General features: G+C 49.9%; 1 protein-coding gene across 1 annotated transcript in view; it reads right to left on the reverse strand.

Annotated features, from left to right (window-relative positions):
* FMNL2 (formin like 2) overlaps positions 1–22,207 on the reverse strand; it is a 145,643-nt gene extending 123,436 nt beyond the window's left edge. Inside the window, exon 1 of the mRNA XM_074144725.1 lies at positions 22,040–22,207. Within this exon, the coding sequence (XP_074000826.1) occupies positions 22,040–22,156 (117 nt within the window). The 5' untranslated portion in view covers positions 22,157–22,207. The remainder of the gene's footprint in view (positions 1–22,039) is intronic.
* Between the last annotated feature and the right edge of the window lie 3,803 nt (positions 22,208–26,010).

The raw sequence follows: 26,010 nt of genomic DNA on the forward strand, positions 1-26,010 counted from the left end.
AGCAGCATCGTCCCCTGCAAATCCCAACACACCACCAGCCTCTCCGCAATGAAAATACAGGCTAAGGCGTTACTAAAAATGCAGAAAACCCACTATTTTCTGCCCAGACGCCCTTGCAAGATGCCAAGTGAAATCACAGCTGTCCCTTCATGGGCAGCACCTTCCCATCAGGTGCCCGCGGTCCCTCTGTCCCCATCGTGGAGCTGGGAGAGCTCGAGCGCTCCAGGCTACTCCGAGACTCCACCAATGCCTGTGCTATAAATAACCCTCGCACCGAATTACTGGAACAACTAAATTTTAATTGGGTAACCCAGGAAATTACTAGGAAATTATCCTCCTTTTTACACGTAAGCTGCTTAAGGGACATGCAAGTAAACCTGCGGAATATTGAACGGAGACAACCAGGGGATAATATTATCCCTGAGCAAAAAAAAAAAAAAACCACCTGGATTTAGACAGATGAGGATTAGGATATGGAAAAGTAGCTCCTGTAGCTCAGCCCGGACGAGAGGAGTCAAGTATAACATAAAAAGCTGCAGAAGGAATACCAAGCTGTGAGCCCCACAGCTGGGCACTGGGACGTAGTAAGTGCAGGAGAACTCCTCTGGGATGGAGAGGGAGAGGACCCCTGGAAGGCAGGTCCCCAGGCCCTCAAGGGAAGAGGATATAGGAAATAAAGGAGCATTTTCAGAAACCACGATGGGCTTATCAACCACCTTAGAGCAAATGAGACTGAGATCGGATGAATTAAACTCCCCTGTCTTCAGGTTTCAGGAAAGCATGAAGGAAGAACAGAAGCCTGTAAACTGTTGGGATGCAGAATATGGGGAGATGAGAGATGCCACACACAACAGTAAAACCTAGTTATTTCATCATCAGCAAGGGCTTTATAAAGCTAGAGACAGCACATGGCATCAAAATACAGTTCAGGAGTCCTACTCATTTTTAAAGGTTAAATAAAATCGGATTCTCCTGGCAGAATAGAGGCAGGGACGGACTGTGATGCACCAGGCTCCAAATGGGAAAAAAGGAAGAGGGAGATACCCTCTTTTCATTCTGTGTCTTTGGTGACTGTGAAAGGATATCTAAGACCAACATACCTGAGAAATTCAACAAAAGGATCAGACAAAAGCAAGTCTTTTCCTAGACTTCTCAATCCTTAAAATAAACCGCTGAAGCTGCTGCTGCAAGAGACGAACACCACGAGTGCTAAGTAACACAGAACAGGTCCGCTTACAGGTTATTTACTATTTTTTTCCTTGTTTTTAAGAGCTTTAAAATATCCTCAGAAGCAGTTAAGGAGGAAAAAACTATCCCACACCCATACCGGTAATGAAATCAGCTCCGGGGAGACCTTGGAGCCCCTTCCAGTCCCTCAAGGGGCTCCAGGAAAGCTGGGGAGGGACTCTGGATGAGGGAGGGGAGCCATAGGAGGAGGGGGAAGGGTTTGACCCTGAAAGAGGGGAGATGGAGATGAGATGTGGGGAAGAACTTTGCTGTGAGGGTGGTGAGAGCCTGGCCCAGGTTGCCCCGAGAAGCTGTGGCTGCCCCATCCCTGGAGGGGTTCAAGGCCAGGTTGGAGGGGGCTTGGAGCAACCTGCTCTGGTGGGAGGTGTCCCTGCACAGGACGGGGGGTGGAATGAGATGGTCTTTGGGGTCCCTTCCAACCCAAACCATTCTATCGTTCTAGGATTCGAGAAGATTTTCAGCATCCTGCTTTTATGGGGCAGGCTGCTACCAGCTCCTCTCCTCGTGTCCACTGAATAGGGTGTAATCCTGCTCCAGGAGCACATCGGTGGGTTCTTGCACACCACTGGGCGCTTGCACTGTGCCCGTGGTGCAGCTGGCGGCACAGATGCTCTCCATCTGGAAAGCCCCAGCTGAAATCCCACACGTCGGGTTCGGCGTGCTAAGGGGGGGGTTACCTGCAGTACAGCTCCTGCGCAGAGCGTCGGCTAAGACAGCTCATTTGTTCTCTGGGATAAATGTTAAAAAACTTAATGAAAATTAATAGCCTCATTAAATTTAAAAAAAAAAAAAAAAAAATCAGAACTATCTGGCTATATCTGTATTTATCAGCAGCCTTTTCAGCCCTTCCCAGAGCAACAGGTCACGCTTATACCTGGTCTGCAGCCCTCTGGTGCACAAAACCCGTCCAGGAGCACCTGATGAAGAGCTCACATCACCTCCCCGCATCAACACAGACCGGTTTCACTCCCACCTCCTTCCCCAGGACCAGATCCCTTTTCCTGTATTACCTCCTAGAAAACAGATTGCAGAACTCTTCCCCCGAAATACCGACATTTAATATAAAGCCTTTTTATTTATTTAATACCCAGCATTTTTTTCCAGGCATCTGTCCCTCATGAATCTAACCAATTGCCTGCTCCTCGGGTGGATTTCCAGCTCGAATATTGCTATGCTAAGATGAAAATAACACTCTGCTTAGAGAGCTGGAAGTCACTCTTTAAATTATACATTTTCAGAGGCAAAAATCTCATTTGGTCTGCTGAGAAACACGACTGACTTAGGGCAGTAACTTTTTCTGACCATCAAATTACCAAAACCTACAAACTTACTGCATTTTTTAGCAGCCTAGCACTACTGTTGAATGGGACAGTGCCTTGGTTTTCCCTTGGATTTCTACTCCAAATGATTAAACCTGGCCTAGCAGAATGTAAGACTGTCTGCCCTCTGTCTTAATTTGGAGAGTAGCTGATCCATTAGCTGCCAATTAGCATAAATTCTGCACTCGACCACCCTGACTCATTTTCAGGATACTAGGAAGAAAGGGAATATATGAACAAAGCTGTTTTCTATTATTCAATTCATCTTACGCATAAATGCTGGTAATAGAGTTTATTAAATCTCATTGGAGGTTTTCCTGGCTTCCTAATTTATAAATTAACAAAAATGACTTGATGTTTAAAAGAAGAGCTTTTGAGGATTCAGTGTATGAAATTTGACAGCAACGTGTCTTTCTTTGCCTGTAACGCAGTTCTGAGGAAAGATGAAGTTCACACACAAAGTAATAAAAGCCCCATTTGCAACATGTATAATCAACGATAAAACCAAAAACAAGTTACTGCCCCCGCTGCACCCAACTCGAGTAGGAGGTATATGCCAGTACGTTAACTTTTCTAACAAGATGGCTAAAAACACCGATTCTAAAGAATTTAAACTAAAATTCTTATATAAGTAAATGGTTTCACCACTATTTAGAAATCTCTTCTACTGGTAACTGCTGCTGAGTATTAAATGCCCTTGGATTGTGCATCTGCACCGCTCTCCTGCAGAACTCTCTCTTGCGTTTTTCATCTAAAAAAAGTAATACCAGGAGTGTGATCACCGTACACAGTATTTCAATCTCTGGTGCGGCCCCATCTGGAGCACTGGGTCCAGTTCTGGGTTCCCCAGATCAAGAAGGACTGGCAACTGCTGGAGAGGGTACAGCAGAGGACTACAAAGATGAGGAGGGGCCTGGAGCATCTCTCTTAACAAGGAAAGGCTGAGGGACTTGGGGCTTTTTAGTCTGGAGAAGAGAAGGCTGAGGGGGGATCTGATCAACGCCTATAAATACTTCAAAGGTGGGTGTCAGGAGGATGGGGCCAGTCTTTTTTCAGTGGTGCCCAGGGACAGGACAAGAGGGAACAGGCACAAACTTGAACATGAGAAGCTCCATCTCAACATGAGGAGGAACAACTTTGCTGTGAGGGTGGCAGAGCCCTGGAAGAGGCTGCCCAGGGAGGTGGTGGAGTCTCCTTCTCTGGAGACACTCCAAACCCACCTGGACACGTTCCTGTGGGACCTGACATTCCAAACCCACCTGGACACGTTCCTGTGGGACCTGCTCTTGCAGGCACAGTTGGACTACATGATCTCCAGAGGTCCCTGCCAACCCCATGTCATTCTGTGATTCTGTGATAATACCTGCTGTGGGGCATCAGTGGACTTCCTCAAGTACCTGTCAATTTGCTTTTGAAGTGAAACCCCTTGTATCAGAGATCTTACATTTTGCTTTAAGGGTAAAGAGGAATTTCTCATCATCTGGAGCTTGTGCACCAGAATTTAAAGCCTATGAAGCTGCTCCTGACGTACCCGGTGCCGACCGCAGATGCTCTGCTGAGGTGGGACATCGTTCCCGAGCGCCCAGGGCCACATGCTGAAGAAAACCTACGCCAACTATTAGACTGGTTTAACGTCAGAAAAAAAAAAAAAACAAACACATACACGATGTAAAAACCTTAAATATGTTTTCCAGATGATTTAACTATTAAGTCAAAGAACAGTAAAAACCTCTGTAGATCCTAAATCATGTATGACTGAGACTACAAGTGAAACGGTTGTTCGTGTAACATAACCTCCACGCAAGACAGTCCTACCGCAAGCCAGGGGCTCCGGGAAATCTTTGGAAAGAGATGTTGCATATTACAATGAAAGTTTTATATTTTCATGTAATCCGAGGGTCTGAGCACTTAACAGAAAGAAGGAAGTGAGGAATCCAGTGTAAAACTCTAACCAAAGTGGTCTACTCTTAGAGGTTCATAAGTACGGTTACTGTTGTATCTAAAGTAAAATAAAACCTTTTCATTTTGCAGGAGCTCACACATAATATGCTAGATCCAGGACTAAATTCTGCCCACATCTCCATCAGTAAAGCTCTCAGGGAACCAGGGGTATTCATTTCATCTTACACATCCAGATGAGGGAAATAAAACCAAAACCACTTGTCCCATCTCATATCACAGAGAATTACCACACTTACAAGGAAGAGTGTATTTTTCACCAAGAAGGAAGAGCAGAGATCACCTCTGGAGTCCCTCAACTCCTCCTAAATTTGTCAAATTAGGACAAAAGATTAGATTTGCACCTACAGACACAGAACCACTATCAGTCCTCGCCAACATTGATACAAGGATTTCTTTCAAGCTAGTGCCTTTTGCTGCTGTTGCTCCTCACCCCCAGCACAATGAGATGGCGTAATTTTAAATAAACTAAGAGCCCAATTCTTATCCCCCCAACACACCCGTACGTCCCTCTAGAAGTGGAAGAGCCTTTCACGTCAGCGATATCAGGCCCCATGAACGTACTGAAAAGCATCTTTCAAAAACATCAGTGACGTTCAAATTAAAAGCGATGTCCACCAGATGTTCCAAACGAGCCACACGTTTCAGAGGGCAAGTACCTTCAGCTCAGGGGAACCACAATTGCTTCCCCCGAGCTCCTTGTTTACACGCTGAGTGCTCAGGTACGTACAGTCTCCCAGATATTCAGAAAAACCAACTTATTAGTGCATCCAGACACCTGTGCAACACCGATTTTTCTGATGAACATGACCTCTGAGTGAACAGAACCCATTCTTGGCCATGCCAGCCCAGGAAGGAGAGGGTGTCCTCACCCCCGGGGCCAAGGACCTCACTCCTATCCCTGCTGCTATCCCCTGCGCTCCAGCTCCATCCCCTCTGAAAGGAGCGTGTAGAGAGGTAGGGATCAGTCTCTTTTCCCGAGGAACAGGCGATGGGACAGGAGGAACAAGCGATGGGACAGGAAGAAATGGCCTCAAGTTGCACCAGGGGAGGTTTAGGATGGATATTGGGAAAAATTTCTTCACCCAAAGGGTTGTCAAGCCTTTGCAGAGGCTGCCCAGGGCAGTGGTGGAGTCCCCATCCCTGGAGGGATTTAAAAGCCGGGCAGACGTGGTGCTGAGGGACATGGGTCAGTGGTGGTTTGGACAATGTTGGGTTGGTGGTTGGACTCGATGATCTGAAAGGTCCTCTTCCAACCCAGACAATTCTATGATTCCTCGCTGGTCCAATGCAGCACAGCCCAGTAACCACCCAGCCGCTCAGACCTGCGCCCAGCAGGGTCCCAGAAACCGTTCAGGAGACACAAATCCTGCTTTTAAGACAAATACATTTCAACATCAGCCCGTATCCACGTGCCTGGTCACTCACAGGGGACCTGAGGGACTATTTTAACGCCCTGATAAGCCTGTGGGATACACACCTGCACGGGGCAGAGCCCAGAGCCATACAACCACTGTGACTCCCTGGGGACGGAGCAGCAATGGCCAGCAATTAGCCCAAAAAGAAAGGGTTTGTCTTTTGATTTCTTACTCAGCTGAAACCACTTCGTGACATTTTCCAGAGACCATACCGTGGCATAAAAGTAGAAAAACTGGCATCACAGCTAACATGACTTTGCACAAACGCGCGCTACGGCGAGGATGTGCAAACGCCATCGGCGCCTCACGACAAAAAACACAGGGACAGCACTCAGAGAGCTGGGCTGTTGGCGAGCTACAGGCTGCCCCGAGCAAAAGATCAAGAGAATGAAGAGTGTGGAAGTGATCCTAACGTGATAAAACCGTGGCATAACAGATCGCACTGCCTATCGCAGGACACACGTCCTCGGCTGACAGGCAAGATAACAGCATCAGTGAAAATACAGTTAAAAACCACTTCCTTAAACCACAGCATCCCCTGAAGAGGAGCGCTGCTTCCCACAGCCCCACCAGCCCTTCTTTTTATCCCCCCCCCCCCCGCAAGCCTTATCATTCTGATGATTTTTCATTATATATTGTCAAATTGCTCGCTGCTGCTCAAACGCACAGTAGGCAAAGATCCCTCCCTCCATCCACCACCGAGTACACAAACAAGACAGAAACAACACAGTTCAGCCTCCGAGTAATGCAAAAAATTTTAAACTGTGTTCCCTAATGAAGTGCACTTGTTGATATTTCTTCAGCCGCGTTCCCTCCCACGAAGCCAGAAATGCCTTTGAGATAACCGAGGGCAGACGGAGCAGGCTGCTCTCCAAGTCAGATCCTCAGCTGCGTTTGAAGTGACCCGTTCATGTATAAAAAAAATAAAATAAAATAAAAATCTATGCCTGCCACGAAGCCAGGGTGCCCTTCGCTTTTCTAATAAACACACCGAATGCGCCAACTCGCTCCTCTGAATTTTTCCATGCGCGACCACACCACTTCCCACGTCACCGCACGCATCCACGAACAAAGCACAGCAACCCGAAGCCAAGGCTCTATTTAGTCCAGCACTCCTGAAAGTACTAAAAATGCCTTTAAGGTTCCCCTGTGGGTAATAACTAACTCTTGCAACCCCCCTGCCAGAGCCCCGTCGGGTCTCTCCTGCCCCAGAGTCCTGGCAGCTCCACGGGAGCAAAGGCCACCCCACCAGAAAGCACTGCTTGGTAGCTAGAAGGTGCCACCTGGTAGAACTCCTGGGGTTCAAGGTGCAAACACAAAGACTTTTTAAGCTCTCCATCATTTTCAGAAGTCCCTCTCCTGCGCTGGCAGTTAAGGTGGCAGGAACAGCGATGCCAACACCACCTTTGCAGATGCCAACACCACTCCAATCTCAGCTGGGCACAATTTCTGAGAAGTCCCTGCTAGAGGGACCTGCACAGACGTCTCCAAGGATGGAGTTTGGCCAGAAAAATCCATAAATCTGCTCCATTTTAACCACCATCTAAAGCCCTTATTATTATTCTAGTACGCTGAGATGCTGCAACAGCTGCTGATTCACACTCCTGAAAGAGAAAGTTTCAACCCCAAAATTGCTAATCAAGGGAATAAGTAGAAAACTAAAAATCTCTACTAATTCAAAGAGGAGGAAGCAGCCCGCAGCCAGGCCCCCAGAACCTTAAAGAAGCAGCAACTCAGAAGCCAAAATTAGGTCATTAGAGAGCTTTGGAGGGTCGGAGTCTACGGCTTCCACAGAGGGACGTGGCCATGGAGGTGGTATCACACAGCACAAGGTCAGCCACGCTAGAAGCTCAGCAGGACAAGAGCGACCAAGTCCAAGGCCTTAAATCAGTGTTTTGGCTACGCTGCTTTGCAGTTCAGCAAAAGACTCCCTGTTTTTTCCACTGGTATCTTTGTGAGAAAAGCTCTCGGGGCAGCAAACCTCGGTGCTCAGGGTTCAAAGCCTTAAAAGAGGGCTCTCCTACGACACACCAGTTGGAATGGCCAACTCGGGCAGATGCCACATACGCATCACTGATGCAGAGCTGTCACACGAGGAATATCTTCTTAACGAGTAATTCCTACACCCACCATTTCTGAAGATGGAATAAATCCAAATAGGGTTTTTTTTCCCCCCCATGTTAAGAGGGGAAGGTTTTCTCCTCCCATGTCTTTTCATATCTTCGGCACAGCAGTAGCAATTGGGAGCACGGACCCAAACAAGCTTATAAATAACCTTAAAAATATGACAAAGGTATTCTTTTTTGCCTCTTTCAATGCATCTACACATCTTTATGCTCATTTATGTGTACCGCCTGGGTTGATTCGCTTCAAGCAACTGTGCTTTGTGCTAGAAACACACACGGAACACTCTGCTCTACACGGGCTACCGCGCCTCGAGGATCACCGCTTCCTCACCTAAAAAGGATTTTAGCAATTTTAGCAGGTTTTAACAATTTACTGAATGCCTTGCAAGTGCAACGGGGCTGTTTTCACTTCACTTGCTAAAACAGAAGTGATAATTCACCTTTAACAACGATTTACCACCAGACATAAAACAAACATTAGCAAAACCAAACAAACAATAGCTTTGAGCTTTCTAAGCAAAAGTCCTTTTCCCTTTCAGTTGTGCAACCTTTTGTCTCTGCCTGAGCCAGCCAAGAATTCGCTGCCAGAGAAGAATTTCATGCTTAATCAATTTCTGCCTCGCTTCACGTTTGTAGGTATCCGAGTTCCGGAAAATCCAGCGTGATCACGATGCCCTCTGTAATCAGGGCAACATCTGAGGATGGAGGAGCAGTATCAGCGTGTGAAAACTGCCAGCTGGTTTTACAATTTCTGTTATTTTCCGATTGAGGCACTTAATCTTCTGCCAAAACCCTTCTCCAGCACACAGAAAGCCCACCTGCCTCCTGGTCTGCACGGCAGCCTGGGTTTACAGGTGTATGCACAGCTTTATTTCTGGAGAACGCCTCAGCTGCTCCCGTACCAAGCGCTGGCCCACAAACACAGAGCCGGGCAGCTGCGGTAACGACACGGAACCACAAATTGGCCCTACAAAGCTTTTGCAGACTCACCGTGTGCGAGAGAGACGCCTCGCTCGGAGGGAAAGGTCACCAGTCACGTACCTGATCATGGAAACCTTCATGTGTGCTGATCCGAAAGGTCACTTCGCTTTAGTCCCTACAAAGTCTGAGACCGAGCTTCCGAAACTTCTCTTCTCCCATTACTTTTGCCATTTGATCCGAGTCAGCTGAATCTCTTTTCATTAATGCATTCAGCAGGGTAAACGTGCACCAGGCAAAGACTGTTGACTGTCTATCCCAGGTACTACAGCTTCTCATATAAAAGGATTTAAAAATTAAAAAATAAAGAGAAAAGCATTTTCCCCCCCAGTGTTTTGTGTACATCGCTCATCTGCTCGCACGTCTTTACATTAAAGAAGAAATTTTTCTTTTTTCCGCTGATAGAAAACACAGAATTAATTTCCAAGTCAAGGTGATTCTTCAGACCCTCAGGACCCCCCTTCCGTCATCGGTTTTCTCTCCCGAAACAAGCTCCATCCCAGCTCTGACACCACCTTTACTTCGCCAAAAGAGAAGGCTGTGCTGAACAGGCGGCGGCAACGACCAGCTTCTCCAGACCGAAGCATCTGGGGGTGAATATCAACTCTCCCACCCTCATATGGACCCACAGGCCAATTATCTTTGAAATATGCCTTGGTCATCAAAAAGAGACATTTCAATTCATACACGTGTGCATACACAAAGAGGGACAAAAAAACCCTCATCTCGCCTCCAGAACACAACAGAAAATGGGAAGAGAAAGTGAGAAGCAAGCAAAACCATTAAGTCTGTCCCAGCCAAAACCAGTACAAAATGAGATATTTTTTTTTTAAATGCAAAGAGAAAAGATGCCCTGAAACACCAGAAAATAAACAAAATAAATGCTGCTTTTCAGCTTCTGTGTAACTGAGCCTTATAATGAAAGACTTTAAAGGAGAGGCGACTTCAAAGAGCCAAATGCCAGCTGCCAGGTCCCCACGCTATTTGGAGAGGCACACAATGGGATTCCCAATGTGTCAAACACATGTTCCCAATGGGAGGGTGCCAACATTCCCATTCCCTTTTCCTAGGGGTTATGGCAAGTGCTGGGAAGTTGGGAGATGTTATTTCTAATCTCTGCCCCGTTTTCAGAGCAATTCAGGCTTCCTTCTTCAAAAGGTAAAGAGTGTAACTCTCGCTCCTCCTCCTCCTCCTCAGCACTGCGAGGCTTGTGAAAGATTCATGGATAAAAGATGCCTGAAAGTATAAAAGTTCTTGTTTTATTTACTGAAAAGAATATTGAGCATTTGCCACACTTAGATATTCGTTTATGTGATCAAGAGAACAGGCATCTGTATCTGAAGCTCCGACAGGGAGCAGAACGGGAGGAGGATCGCTAGGAACGTGACAACCCAGAGACTATTTTAAGAAGCTGCAATTTTTAGAGAACAAGATTCAAAACAACTCATCAGAGTTACCTGTAAGCTGGATACTAGCACAGAACAATTCAAATTATCACCAAACGCTTCCTGGCTCAATCCACGGCATGCTTTAATCATTATTACTACATCAAATTGACTTATTCAGTTTCCCTGAAGAGCGCTGTTGGCCATCGAGCAACGCTTGATGCAAAAGCAATGAAAAGGAAGCTCCGAGCCAATGGCTTTTGGAGGGGTGGGATGTCAACCCACCCCACAGTCCTCAAAAGTGGGACCACACCAGGCAGTGATGTGGCTGCCCACCAGCTCCCCACTACAACTCTACACGCCGTATTATTTTGACGCCAGGTAACACACCTGCCTACTAAGGTGGAAATTAATCATTTAGATTGGCAGAATTAGGCTTATTATGTCTGAGAGAAGAGACAAATACAAGGCTGACCTAACATATCTGTGAGAGCCTACAGATACACAGAGGTTCTCATATACGCCTGCTACATCAAAGCTCTATTTGACCACTCTTTAAGTTAAATATTTGTGATAGTTCATTTATTTGATCTTCTGTATTCGCAAGGCTGAAAGCTGGGCAGAAAGCCCTTTGAAGCGCTCCCAAACACACTAAATTATTGGAAGCATTTGTCAGAAAACTGCTGCATAAACTCCGCCAAGCCACCTCCATCGCTTCACAGACCCTTTGGGTAACGGTGTCACCTACCTCTGCCGGAACATCTGGCTTCAGAATTCAGAACCGCCCCAGGAAGACACTGTGTTAATTCATTTGCCTCTTTTACAAGGTGGGAAGCAGGACGAGAGGAGTCAGCAGAGGGACATGCCAGAGCATCAGATGGATGGAACAACCAGAATTTCTGGATTGAACAATTTGCTGCTTCATTTTAATTGCTGGCTTCTGAAAGACTACAGAAACTTTGCCAATTTGTGCAACCCTCTATTCTTCACTTTTGGCCTCGACTGTATAGTCATTTCGCAGACAAACAAGTAACAGATGTACAAGATATATTCACTCCTTTTATAGTAAAATGACTTCTGGCCAAATAATGTATATTTTCAAAAAACAACCAACCCAAACACAAAAAACACCCCACTAATCCTTGTATTTTAAGGTATCTCCCACAGCACCCAAACACACGCTAAAAAACCTAAGATGACTTCATATGCTCCTGGAGCCCTCAAGGATGTTCTGTCCAGGAGCAAGTTCTGCCCTCAGACAACCTCCATGTGGAGGAGAGCGGCCAGAACAAGTCACAAGGATCAGAGAAGACAAGGACAGCTCTGAAGGCTTCTGCTGCCATCACTTCTGCCCCCTGGACCGGGATACTACTTCTGAAAGGGCAGGAGGCCACGGTGCTCTGCGTTGTTCAGGCAAGGTGACAAGAGAAGTCATATCTTCTAGGGGTTTTCCCGAGGTTCCTTCTGACATGGCGAGCTTTCTCTGGGGCACAGACCAGGCTGCCATCACCCGAGGAGTCCCAGCACATCACAGGACCGTCCCCAGGGTGCCCGTGCGGAGGTGTCCCCACTTGCCTCTCCAGCCGGGAAGCGGTTGGGCACGTCTCCAGCTCATGATCAAGTACACACAGTTGCTCTGAAGAGCTGCAATGCCGAGCCCTGGAGGTCCACGCATCGCCCAGCACTCCTCTGAAGACCATTCATCTCCAGTACAATACCGCTATTATGTCGCTTTATGAATATCCTCCCCAAATATATGTTTAACGCGGCACAGTTACAGAAGACAAACACTTGTTTTGTTAGAGGTCCCACGGTAAATTGAAAGCTAACACATGTTGAATCTCTACAGTATGTTCGTTATAGCTGAGTATGGGCAAGTTATACATTATCCAAGTCTTTATGCAATGAAACACTTGTGAAAGGCAGCAGGACACTATTTTAGGAAGAGACACAGCCTGGGACAAATTAATGCTTATATTTTCCAATACATCCATATATAATGTTGTGCCTCTTGAGTTATTAAAACTACAAAACAGACGATCAAGGTCAAAATAATCAGTGCCGAGTGAAACAATATTCCATTAAAACCGGGGTGCGCATCACGTACCCGCAGCCCTTTGCAGAGGAAACCGGGAACACGGCATTTCTCAGCGGCACTGCTCTGCGGGGAAGAGCGCAGCCCTTCGGTTCTAACTGCTGCAATCCTAAAACTGCTCGTTTTGCTACACTGACCCCTCAGAATCGAAATTGGCAGGACGTGATAAATGGGAAACTCCTGCTTTTTAAGCAGGAGCAGCTGAAAGTGCTTTCACCTGACTATCCGGCTGAGGCCTTTGGCTCCAGCGATGCCGCAGCTCCTAAGAGCTGGAGGCTCGGGCTAGATATTTTTAACTCGATTATAAATCAAATCGAATGAGTTGGTGTCACTCATTTCCCATACCAAATTCCCAAACGGACTCTCCCAAACAAACAAAGAAGAAAACAAACAATAATTCAGCTCAGTTTGTCTAAAACGTGGCCCCTCGCTGAGGAAGTCTTCCAGCGGCCGGAATGGCTGCTTCGCTGCCGGGAAGCACGTTTCAAACTGCTCCTCTCACAACGGGCAACGCATGGTTTCTGCTCCTCAGCTGGTTTTAAGGTCTAATCTCCTGGTTACCAAAGAAAATCACATTTACCTCTCCCCCAGCAGCTAGAAAACCCTTTGGAGCAGGGCACGCTCCATCCACAAGCGCTCCCGGGGGATCAACCACCACCCTGCAGAGCCGTGCCTTCGGATGGTTGGACGCGATGGTTGGGCTCAATGATCTGAAAGGTCCCTTCCGACCTAGACAGCTCTATGATTCTGCTGTCACACACAGCTCCCGAGGACACAGCACCCCACAGGGACCTGGAAAAACCACCCACTTCTCTTCCAGTTTCCTTTATGGCTTCCTGCACCGGGAAGTATTTTGATCCTGATCATAACGTGCTTAATTCAAACTCAAGTGGCACCACAGACGCTTAAAAATAAACTGATGCTGAAGAGCGTCGCTGCATTAACATGTTTTGCATAATTCATTTCACCGAGCAGTGGAGAGCTCTTCAGTTCCCGCTCCATGCAAGGTCACGATGGCAGCACAGACACGTGCTCCTCCACGGTTTGATCCAGGCATCAGCCTTCCCTTCCTTGCCTGACCCAATCGCACCAAGGAGGACGTCTGGGGAGATGCTGGTGTGACCTCCAAGCCTCTGTCACTGCCTCTCCTGGAAGACCACCCTTGAAAACTATAAGCAGGACAAAGACCTTACCATTTACCACAATGAGGGTGGTGAGACACTGGAACAGGTTGTCCAGAGAAGTGGTGGAGGCCCCATCCCTGACATTCAAGGTCAGGCTTGATGAGGCTCCAAGCAACCTCATCTAGTTAAAGATGTCCCTGCTTATTGCAGGGGGGTTGGACTAGATGACCTTTAAAGGTCCCTTCCAACCCAACACATTCTATGATTCTATGATTTCTTTTTTTAAATTTTAAATTTGCAGTCTCTGCTATCTAAGAACAGTCTATTTAGGAGTGCCCCCTTAGCACCTTTATTTAAAAGACGCTCAAAAAGAGTCAAGTTGATTACGCCCTTTCACATGATGAGGGGGAAGGGTTTGACCCTGAAAGAGGGGAGATTGAGATGAGATGTGGGGAAGAACTTCTTTGCTGTGAGGGTGGTGAGAGCCTGGCCCAGGTTGCCCCAAGAAGCTGTGGCTGCCCCATCCCTGGAGGGGTTCAAGGCCAGGTTGGAGGGGGCTTGGAGCAACCTGGTCTGGTGGGAGGTGTCCCTGCCCAGGGCAGGGGGTTTGGAAGTAGATGGTCTTTAAGGTCCCTTCCCACCCAAACCATTCCATGATTCTATGAAGCTTTACATTTGGCTAGGCACAGGTCAGCTCACCCACATCTGCCAGGCACGTCCCCTCACACACCAGACGTGGTATAAACAGCACTAAACTCCACCAAGGGTCATGACTGTACCCTGTTGACTCCCGACAACAAGTTGTGCAGCAGAACCTGCAGCAAAACCAAAGAGATCAACTTATAACTTCCCTCCCCATGCTACAAGTCTGCATGGGGCATCCGTGCTGGTGTGGGACCATTTCAGCTGGACCCAAGTTGTGATGGTGCCACCAGAGCACAAACCTGCCCCAGGAGGCCCTTCTCAGGCCACCTCCTGCTCATGACCACTCCAGAAGCTGCTGCTCAAGCGTCACACCTTGCAGAAAGACAAGCAGTTGGGTCAGCAAAGAAAAGCAAAAGCAAAACTGAAATCTATCACAGGGATTTTCCACTTCTAAATCTGAACCACTTCTAAATCTGAAACGCATTCATCCTCACTTCTCTGCGACCGACTTGGAAGAAGAACAGCAACAACGCCGAAAAACGAGCAGGCATGCTGAAAGCTCGAGACCAAAAATGCGTTTAGGGGAAAAGGCAGGAACTAGCCCTAGATTTGCCCTTTAGTAACACCCTAATGACCAAACAAAAGCTCAGAAAGTGAGTATCAAAGCTTGGTTTCACTTCAGGACATACTCCGAGCTGCAAATAACGAGGGAAAAATCCCAGCTACTCCTGTAGAGTCTTTCCCTCCCTTAGCTAAGAACTCACAGACCAAGATGACAGATTTAAACCACCTTTTCTAACAGACTGGGGGGGGGGGAATAAAATGTTTTATTCAGCAAGTGTAGCCCTCAAAATGAAAGAAAAAGACTGCCAGGACCCTGTTAAAAACCGAGGTGGTGTCGATCCCAGACGAAGCACCAGACGGGTCCCTTTCTCAAGCGTGAGGAGCACAAGGCACCCAAACCCCAGCAGGGAAAAATACTCCCCTTCTTCTCTTAAGTAGCCAGACAAGCAAAGGACGTGGGTTGGTAATTAGCCTACGTACCTTCAGACAGCTGTTTTATTTCAAAAAGCATTTGGACTCTTTAAAAAGTTGCTTGGACAATTTACAATCTTTGCCGAATGATGCAAAAGCGTAATAAAAATAACAAGTACCACCATGTATTTTTGAACAAACATGGGGGAAATCAAACATTTTTGTTGGGTTTTGTGTTTCTGGTGGGTTTTGCTATTCAGGGGGAGGGAAAAAAGTTTCAGTAGACTTTAATACCTTTTCACGCAGCACAAAAAGCTGAAGTGATGTTTTTTAAAAAAAAATATGAAAGACTAACAGCAGACTCCAGTGGCTCTAAGTCATTCCATCATCGATCAAAAACAATTCAACAGCTACTGTTTTATCCAAGATCGTCTCATAAACCCTGAATTTCATTTTGTGTCTCTCAAATTCTTTCCACGGCATCACCCGCTACACGCAGCGCCGCAGAAGAGACCATTTAACACCTTGGGGCCAAGTTTTGTATGACCTTGCTTGTGAAGACAAAATAAAAAAAAAAAGCCATTATCTCGCACGCAGGGGTTAAGGAAGCTGATAGAGATGCTCGATAAAGCTTCAAGGCACCGGAGGGAAGATGATGGTGCAGGCAAAGGGTGAAGGTCCCAGCGAGTCCAAGGACCACTGCACACAAGGCATCCCAGACATGGGCACAGTCAGGGTAAGGAACTGCTGGAGAGGGTACAGCAGAGGGCTACAGAGATGATGAGGGGATTAGAACATCTCTCTGATGAGGAAAGGCTGAGGGACTTGGGGCTTTTTAGTCTGGAGAAGAGAAGACTGAGGGGGGATCTGATCAACGCCTATAAATACTTCAAGGGTGGGTGTCAGGAGGATGGGGCCAGGCTTTTTCCAGTGGTGCCCAGGGACAGGACAAGAGGTAATGGGCACAAACTGGAACATAAGAAGTTCCATCTAAACACGAGGAAGAACTTTTTCACTTTGAGGGTGGCAGAGCCCTGGAAGAAGCTGCCCAGAGAGGTGGTGGAGTCTCCTTCTCTGGAGACATTCCAAAGCCGCCTGGACACATTCCTGTGCAGCCTGCTCTGGGTGGACCTGCTCTGGCAGGGGGTTGGAGTAGATGATCTCCAGAGGTCCCTTCCAACCCCATAGCATTCCGTAATTCTGACCCCACCAGTGCTGTGCAGAGGCCCATCCCCTCCCCAGAAGACGACTTTGGCCACCACACACAGTGGCTGCGGGGTCCTCCCCCCGAGCCCCGCACAGCAGAGGGTACAGATGGAAAGCAGGGTCTGTACTGCAAAGAGACCCCAAAACACCTACTCACACCTAAAGGGAAAAAAAAGTACCAATTCTGCCAAATTCACAGATGTGCAGGTTTCTCACCCCGTTTTTTTTCTCGCCTTAAGAAGTTGATTGACCTGTTGTTATTCGCCTTAGACAAAAGCGGAGCAATTTGCAAGGAAAGATGACATGATGATGGGTTTATACGGCACCCAGCAGAAAAAGGATGAGGGAACCTCTCTGCCATCGTTACCGTAACCGGGTTTGCAGCTCCAGGCTCTCGCACCCACCCGGGATGTCCCTGCCGAGCACCCCACCAGCAGCCCCCTCGGGGACAGCCCAGGCTCTTTGGGGACCACGTCCAGCCCCAGCCTGGGCATCCAAGAGCCATCCCTTTCACCTGGGGTTTGGGACAAAAAAAACCTACTCCTTTCTCTGGGGCTATTCGGAGCTTACGAAGAAGTGACACACGCAGTTTGACAGAATGGGTTCATACCTCCATCGTTAGAGCCCAGTAAATTAAGGAGATTATTTTGCGTGGAAAAAATGGCACACAGGAAAACGTATGCCTCTACGTCAGCTTTACGTCTCCCAGGTTTCCAGGATCTGAAAATAATTTTAGGAATGTGACTAACTTGGTAGTAGCTAAATATCCACCACAGTACCCTTGTATTCCAGACACTCAAAAAATAACAACAAAAAAATATATATATAATTAGTTCTACAAAAATATTCTCCTGTGATGTCTAGGTGGAAAAACTTACAAATGCCGTCTCCTGATTTACAAGGCAGCCTGACAGATGTGTCACCACCAAGCACTACTTCACGCCGTGAATTTAACCCTTCAGAAATACATACATTTAACAGCGTGATTTATTGGATTGTTTCTTCAAGCAAAAGGTGTCATTGCTGGAATCATTTAAACGAGACCTCGAGGGAAGAGCCCAGCGGCAGAAGCCTGTCAGAGACAGGGCCTGAACAAGAAAACACAACAAGTCTCTTCAATATCCGAATTTTAGAAATCTCCTTTTCCTGAAGGTGGTTCCTGAATCTAATTCAGTATCTCTCAACTTCCATCGTGCTGCTTTCAAATTCCACAAAAACGATACAAATTAGACCCGATATGAAAGCACAGGATCTCGACTGAAATTTGTCCCAAGAGAGTTCTGTTAAATTTAGGAATTACAGCAAGGAATCCAGTGCCCCACCAAAGCCAGGGGACTAACACTACCTCCCAGATATCTCCTGCAGCCATGTCATGCTCTTTAATGACTTGCAGGCTCCAAACCATACATATTATAGAACAATGCATAATATATTTGATAGAGGATCAGGAAGAGGAATGGAAAACAGCTGGGAAACGTTACAGAGTTTTCACACTGAGCTTTCGAATTCTTCAGCAACAGACACCAAAACTCCCTCGACTGGTGTGGAAAACGATGCTCGGGCAAAATCCACTGTGAAGGAGGAAATTCCAGCGGAACGAAGACGTTCCTCTCGGCAAAGCCTCGCGTGCGTTCAGCAGAAGCAGAGCTGATGCTCCACCACGTTAAACCCAGGATGGAGCACGGCTGGGCCGGCAGAAACTTCTCCTCCCTCCACGCTCCCCTCCATCCTGCGGGACCGGGGCACAGAAGATTCCTTTGTAAAATGAACCACCGCTTGGTGAGGGGTAAGAGGATATTTCCTGTTAGCCTCGCCGCAGATCTGTAATCCAGCAGTCAAATTATGTCAATCACAGCTCATTAGGCAACGATTTACCCTGCCAACTCTGTCCTGGCTGCTTCCTCCAAACCATGTGTCGTTTGCAAACGTGCAGCCCCGTTACCGGTTGGGAGGAAGACCACCCTGATGCAGGAGCTGGAAGCCTGGCTTTTAACCCCCCCATCGGACGGTGGTGCCACGATGTCTACGGAGACGTTCGGCCCACTTGGGCTGCAACAGCGCTCGCTCACGCCGAGCAATAGCCTCCTATGGAATAAACTAGGGTTGGTTACCAAAATTCATGATTTATGCACGCTTGCCCCATGTGTCCGTAAGACCAAGCCAGGAAAAAAGTCCAACACAGCTGAGGAGGAAAAGGGAGCGCATTGGGGAAGGGATGATGGAGGGGGATTCCTGCAGATGAGCACCCGGGGGGGCTGTGCTGGAGACGGGATCCAGCTCTCCGTTTATTCGGCACCCCTCAGGGGCAAATAGGGAACTTGGTGGCAATAACACGCTGCCACTTCCCTGGACTTTATACCCTTGTGTAAACACGAAACTAAGGGAATTCTTTCACGTGTCCTGCCAAAAGGGGAGAATTCACATCAGTCTGAGAGGACGGAACAAACAACACAGCTTACAGACAGAAACCTGGAACTCTCTCGGGTTATCCTCCACGTTTTTCCTCTTCGAAATACATCAAATACGATGCACTCCTGAAACACACGGACAGACCTTGGTCCTGACGCGCAGAGAGGAGTACAAATCACAACGCAACAAACAAGCCAGGGGAGCACATTGACTACACCAGTCCCAAAAACAGGCCCACGGGGAAGATCCTCTCGTGTTCTTTACCCAGCAGACCAAGAGGTGGGACGCAGCCAGACCCCTCCTCGCTGCCCTTCACCTCGGTCAGGCAGTGCCACACACACCTTCCAGAGTTTTCACACTCAGCTTTCCAATCCTTTGGCAACTCTTTAGCTCAGCGCATCCTCGCTAACACCGATGGCGCCGTAGCGGACCAGAGGAGCGCATCAGCACAGTTAGATCGGAGAGCTTCACCCGAAAAGCGTGACCTGGAGCACTTCCCATCGTCTCCTGCAATTTACGCCACCTCAAACCTCGAAGAGCGAGGCCAAGCGGGGAGGCAGTAAGGCGACTACGCATGTTTGAAGCGGACAAAACTATTTCAACGGTGACCTTCCTCGAGACTAAGCCCAGCAAACGCAAGGTAGTGCACACGTACATCACCTCCAGGCACACTCATCCGTGCCCCTGCTGGAGGGACCACGGAGCTCCTGGAAAAGATCGGGAAAGTAAGTTCAAAGCGGAAAAAATAAAACAACAATGTCAATGTCTCGCCACTTGCGGGAAAAACGTGACCAACCTGCACTCTCCTCACGGACACGCGCGTGTTTTAGAGGGCTGCGGCTCACAGCCCTGGTTTTGCACAAGGAGAAATGAGTAAAACTTGAAAATACTCTTGTGGGGCTGCACAGGAGGAACCCTTCCCGCACGGCCCCGCTCATTACCCACAGAAGTGGGGACGAACCCCTCAGCGTGGTGGCGGCTGTGTACCCGCATGTGGCCACAACTCAACCGAGCTGCGTGTTCATCAACGTCAAAAACAGTCCTGGAAATTTCATTAGCGGTACGAAAATTGCTATTGTCAGCAAAGCCCTTCGGGACCTCACCAGGGCTCTCCGAGTGTGCGAGCAACGCTTGTGCCAGGCTAATTTCTTAAGACAGCACGTAAAGAAGGTGAGATTTAGTCCCATAACCTTCAGCATCTCCTTCTTCATGCTCTCATCTCCTGACTAATCCTCTCTCCCTACAGAAAATATTCCTCATCTTCCCCACGCCCCCCCCCCTCCCCCCGATCACCATTCCTTTCTCATTAATCCCTGCTGTTCTACTGCCTACCCCGTTCTGGGGTTTGACCAGTGGCACAGTCATCTTCCCCTCCGAGCCACAGAGAAAACAAAGTAATAACAGCCTGGGAGTTTATTCTTTCATAAAAGCGGTCGGATATTTCCTGGAAGCTGCAACAAACACCAGCCATCCCCGGCTGGCTTCGGGAACAGGCTGAAGGCGATTTTTGGCTGTTCCAGCGGCGGTGTTTGGGCCCCATCTCGCAGCTCCTCCCGACGGGAGCAGACCATCCAACACCCCATCCGTACAGACATGCGTCTGCAGGGCCTGCCGCTCCCTCCGGCGAAGCTGCACCACTCGTCCTCTGACCCTTCATTTAAGTCAATCTTCTAAAAACAGATGCCACTTAACTCCTTTCAAGTTACCTCAAGAAATTGCAGGCGTGGTCCTGTTATCTCCCATATTTACGTTACACCTATCTAGCGCACTCTGCTTTCCCAAATGATGCCTCTTCCTTTTACTGATCCAATCAATCGGTCCCTAACTCGGAACCACTGATTTTTCTCCCACACGTCACGCACACAAATTAAGGCAGGCAGCCTTTTGGGAAGGTTAAGATGAATCGAGGCTTGATTCCGAGCAAACGCGCCGCTTGTGGGGGGCATCTCCCATCCTTAAACCAACCACGGGCTTCCCCCGACAAGCGCAATGCGAGACCGGGCTTTTTCCACCGCGCCTAATGATCGTAACATCTCACTCGCCATTTGGCTCGTCAGTGGGGGTTCCTCAACTGAATAGGCTTATTCTTTTCTTAGACATGATAATCTAATTGGGTCTAACCAGAAATAATCCCCAACACACACCAGTTTGTGAATCCTCGCTCAGCACCGGGAGTATTTTAAATACCGGGGGGAGTGGGGGGGGGGGGGGTGTTGTTGCGCTGGTATCTGATAAGGGAATTAATTACTCCCGCAACAGCTCGCCTGGCCGGGTTTCGCATGGCGGTACGGGGAGCTCGGGGCAGGGCAGGCACACGGGGTTTATTCCTCCTCCTCCTCCTCCTTCTCCCCAGCTCCTGCTTTTTCACCTAAGCCTGGCTCAAAAGTAAAGGAGGGCACGGAAGAACGGATGGGTCGCTATAACGGGGGGTTTTGCCCAGCGCCGAGGGAAGCGCTGCCCTTCCTCGGGAAGCCCTCCCGGGAACGGGGGTCTCAACCACCGAGTCCCCGGCGCTCCTCGGGTGAGGGGAAAAGAGCCCGAATGAAGCCCGGAGCCCGGCAGACACGCCGGCAGCACGGAGCCAGCCCCAGCCGTGCCGGGCACGGGGGGGACCGGGGTGTTCCGGGGGAGCCCCGCCGCCCCGGCCCCTTCCAGCCCGGGCTGCGGGCCCCGGCGAGGCCGCACCGAGGCCCCCCGCGGCCGCCGACCACCGGCACCGGGGCCGTTCCGCCTTCCCCCGCCGACGGCACCGCTCCCGGCGGTTCCTCACCGGAGGGGCAGCGCCCGGCGTGAGGGAACCGCCTGGGCTCGGGGGGAAGGCGGCTCTTCGGGGGCTCCCGAGACAAAGAGCCGCAGCCGCCGCACACGCCTGGCCCCCGCTCCGCTCCCCTCCGGCCCGGGGAGGGGGGGGGGGGGAGCCCACCTCCGCCCCGCCGAGCCCACCTGTGCCGCCGGCCCCCGGCTGAGGGGACAGCGCGGCGGGGCAGCTCCCAACTTTTCCCCCTTCCCATTCCCCGCCGTCCGCCCCCCCCTCCCCACCCCCTTCCCCGGGACCGGGCGCGGGGGCCCCGCAACTCCTCCCCGGCCCCTCGGCGGAGGCCCCCGGCGGCCCGACCCGCTCCCCCCACAGACAATGGGGGCCGGCCACTCACCAGGACGACGGCGAAGCGCTCCTCCAGCTCCCCGGGCTCGGGCATGGGCAGCTTGAGGGGCACGCTGTGCGCCCTGAACTCCGTCTGCTGCGAGTCCACGCTCCCCGCGTTGCCCATGGCGGCGGCGGCGGCGGCCCCGGCGGCCCCTCCGCGCTGCCTCCGCGCTCCGCGCCCGCCGAGCCAGGCGGGCTCCGCGCCCCGCGGTCGCCCTCTAGCACCGACGGCGGAACGCCGCCGCCGCCGCCGCGCCGCCGCCCGTCATGGCTCGCCGCCCTCGCCCTCCCCCCGGGGCGGGCTCGCTCCGGCTCCGGCTCCGGCGGCGGCTCCCCCGCATGCCGCCCCGCACAAAGCCCCGCTCCGCCCCCGGCCCGGGGCGCGCTGGGACTCGTAGTCCCGCCGCCGTCCGAGGGAGGGGAAGGGGCCGGCTGCGGACCCGCCTCGGGGGCGGGCGTGGGTGCGGGCGACCCCCCTCGGCGTCCATTTTACCTCAGGCGGCCGCCGGCGGCCTTCCCCCATCCGGGCTGGGGGTCTGGGGGTCTGGGGGTGCCGGGGGTCTCCCTCCGGGCACGGTTGGGCTGACAGACACGGCCTCGGGGGCCTGCAGGCTCCCCAGTGGCGGGGAGGCCGCCTGCCGCCCTGAGGGGCTGTCATGGAGTCGCGGCCCCTCTTGCCACCCCCACAGCCCCCGTCTCCATGGAAAGGGGAACCACGGTTGGGGGGGATAAATCTCCCCGGATTCGGGGTGACACCACTCAAACTAATCCGTAATGGAGGCGATGCCGCCCGGGCGTCATCGGGGGGATCATCCTTCTCCCAAGCGTTACCCAAGCCGCCCGCTCTTCAGGTGTTATTTTCCCTTTCTTTATCGTTCCTGGTGAGTTCTCTCCAACACAGCGTTTAGGCATCGCGGTGGTCAAAGACAGACCCCATTAATGGCTTAACCTGGGCTGTTCCTCAGGGGCAGCACCGTACCTCGGTGAGAAATCTCCCCAGCTCTGCCCGAGGGGCTGTTCACCCGCCTGGTGACGGCTCCATTGCGCTTATATCTCTTTTATTCTCCAGTCCAAGACCTCATTTCTCTCCTGTCACCCCCCCCCCACCACCGATCCATATCCCTCTGTCCTATCTTAACATTTCAATTACCCTTCCAGGGAAGAAGGGATTTTCACTCCGCTTTCCCCTTCACCACGACACACCAACCGCTCTTTCTCCTCCTGGCCATCGCCGCCGCCTTCCGTCCGTCCCCGCTCTGCATCGTGCCAGCCTCGCAATTAGGGATAACGTTGCAAACATCGTTAAAGGGCTTTCGGTGATCCTCTGCGAAGTTCTGCCCTTTGCTGCCAGCTGGGTCGGGAAATTCGGTAAATCTTACGACTCGAGCTACACGATGCTGGGATGTGGGAGCATTTCTGGCTTTGCCCGGTAGGAAGATGGTAACGATCCACATGGAGATTAATCTTGAGGGGATGGGGGAGCGAGAAGATAAGCATTATTGTTTAGAAAATTACCGTTTCTTCATTTACGTTATTTAGGGTGAAAATTGTGCTTACGAAGGTGCCACAAATCACCGTGTTGGGAGTCACCTGCGGCAACACACACGATCCTGCAGCCAAAACCCAAGGACACCACGGTAAGCTTTTCCCTGTGTGTGCTCTAAATCTACTACTAATTAAATGTGCTTGTTCTAATTGGAAAAAAAAAAAAAAAAAAAGATGTAATATGTTGATGACTGGGATGGCGAGCAACGCACCCTGTCCTGGCTTACCTGACCTCCTTGCCCACGGGGCATCAGCCAGCGCAGGACTTGCCCCGGGACCCCCAGCGATGCTGAAGGAGTGGATTCCCGCTCCACGGGCACATTCGTGGAGAATTTCGTACAATTGCTTTGTTAAAAGCCTAAAATTCTCGCAGTGTCCTCAACAAACAAAGTTTTAAAACCCTAGACGGTTCTTGGGCGTTAATAACAGCACCGTTGTCGACAGCGAGGGAAATAGTAATAGATACTTTGCCCGATGTCTTTTATCTAAGCCTATCACAATTCTTTGCAAGATTAATTAGTTAATTAAGCTTCACAACGCTGCTGTGAGATAAGGAAGCGTTAGACTTATCACAGATAAGTCGAGGGCACGGGGTGCTGAAGACGGTCTCTAGCCACGGCTCCCGCTCAGGAGCCTTAGTTTTCCCGGTCAAGGAGAAATCAGCGTTTTTAATTCCTTCTGGGCAAAGGGGGACGTTGGGAGGACCGGGAGCCGCTGCTGGCCAGGCATACCCGGGAAAGGGTAGGGTAACTGCCGGGCAAACTGGGTTATTATTTGCCTTATATTTAGGCAAGAAGCCAAAGGCAGCTCTAAATCACGCTATAAGGGCATATTCAGTTCAAAAACAGACTTGCAAATTTTTTAATGAAACTACCCATCCGTTCGGCCGGCGACTGTTGAACATCAGTGCAGCAGCGCAGAGGAAAGGAAGCCTTTTAAGAGAACAAGACGATTTTTGAGCAATTTGTTGCAGTCTGTAACTGGGATGTTGACGTTTGCGAATGTCAAAAATGAGGGTGGCAGCATTGCTAAATAAAAAAAGCTGCTTAGCTGGCTCACACGGAAGGGAAGGAAATTATTCTGGGGTAAAAATTAATAAACAAGACCTTCGTTTTTACATTTATTTATTTAAACTAAACAACCAGCTACACAATGCATTATTTACAGGGCTGATCCCAGGCACCTGGGCAATTCCCACTGGATGATGCCGCCGGGGATGGCATGGTCTGCGCCGGGGTTAGTGGCCGTACCAGCTCTGCAAGGGCTGCGTGCCGCGGCCGCCTGGGGAGTCTCACTGGAGAAGGAGAGAAATACTTCTCAGCCTCTCCTGAAGCTCACCGGTAGCTCTCTTTGTCACCAAAATCTCCACATTCAATCAAAGCTGGAAGTTTGGGCCCGCGTATTTCCTGAAGTCCCCTGAACCAGTGTCCACTTCTCTATCTCTGGAAGAAACTCTGAAGGAAAAATCAGATTGTTTTACAGACCCTCATTTTCCCCTCAGTGCTCAGCATTTCCAGGTGGATCCTGAGGTGACGTTTCAAGGCAAGTTCCATGGGACCTGATTTAATGGTCTTGAAGCTGGAGGGTCAGCGTCAGGCTTTAATAAATAGCTCCATCCAAGCTCAGCAGCGGCAGAGGTAGAATTCGTTCCTAATAAAGATGTAGAGCAACCATAAACTCCATCGCGAGAGCTGAGCGGTGCACACTTACGAAGAGATTATTGATTGCAGCCCTTGAACAGCTGACCTTGCCTAGAAGACTACAGAGGACTTTTTCTGTAATAAATGGGAGAAAAATAAAACGGGCTGCTTTCTGAGAACGGTCTTCTCAAGGAAAGTCAGCTTTTGCAGGGATTTCCTGATGATGGGAAGTAAATGCTTGGTAGTCTGTATCCTCATGCACATCCGCTGCTAAAGAAGAGGCGGTTTCACTTTGCTCCGTCACGTTTTACCTTGTACAATATATCTGCTATCCACTTCAGTGCCTATTAGTCTCTTATTTGTAGCAATTTGCTACAAGTACCAGAAACCCGCCTTGTCTAGCCTCAACTGATTGAAGAAATAAGCTGCAAAATAGTGGTCAGGCCTGTTAACCTTAGTGTTAGCGTAGGTCATCTTAGAACAGCACGTGTTTTGTTTGAGAATTAATTAAATAGACATCTAGAAACCGCCCGGAACCTGAAAAGTTCGCAGTCATTCCGAAGGACCTTACTAATTACCATATGGAGATGTGTTCCACCACCACCACCACCTCCTGTTCATGAAGCCTCCTGGGCTTTGATCCTGCCTCCTGCCACATTGGTGGGCACGGCTGCCTGGCTTCTACTGTCTCCTTCCATGCCTGTGTCCACATCCTCCTTGCGCAATCGCTGTTCCTGCATCTTGCGCTGAGATCTGAGCCCGCGATAACAGATGGAAACGCTTGGTCCCAGTA

Source organism: Numenius arquata, chromosome 3 (assembly GCF_964106895.1).
Source record: "Numenius arquata chromosome 3, bNumArq3.hap1.1, whole genome shotgun sequence".
Classification (NCBI taxonomy): domain Eukaryota; kingdom Metazoa; phylum Chordata; class Aves; order Charadriiformes; family Scolopacidae; genus Numenius; species Numenius arquata.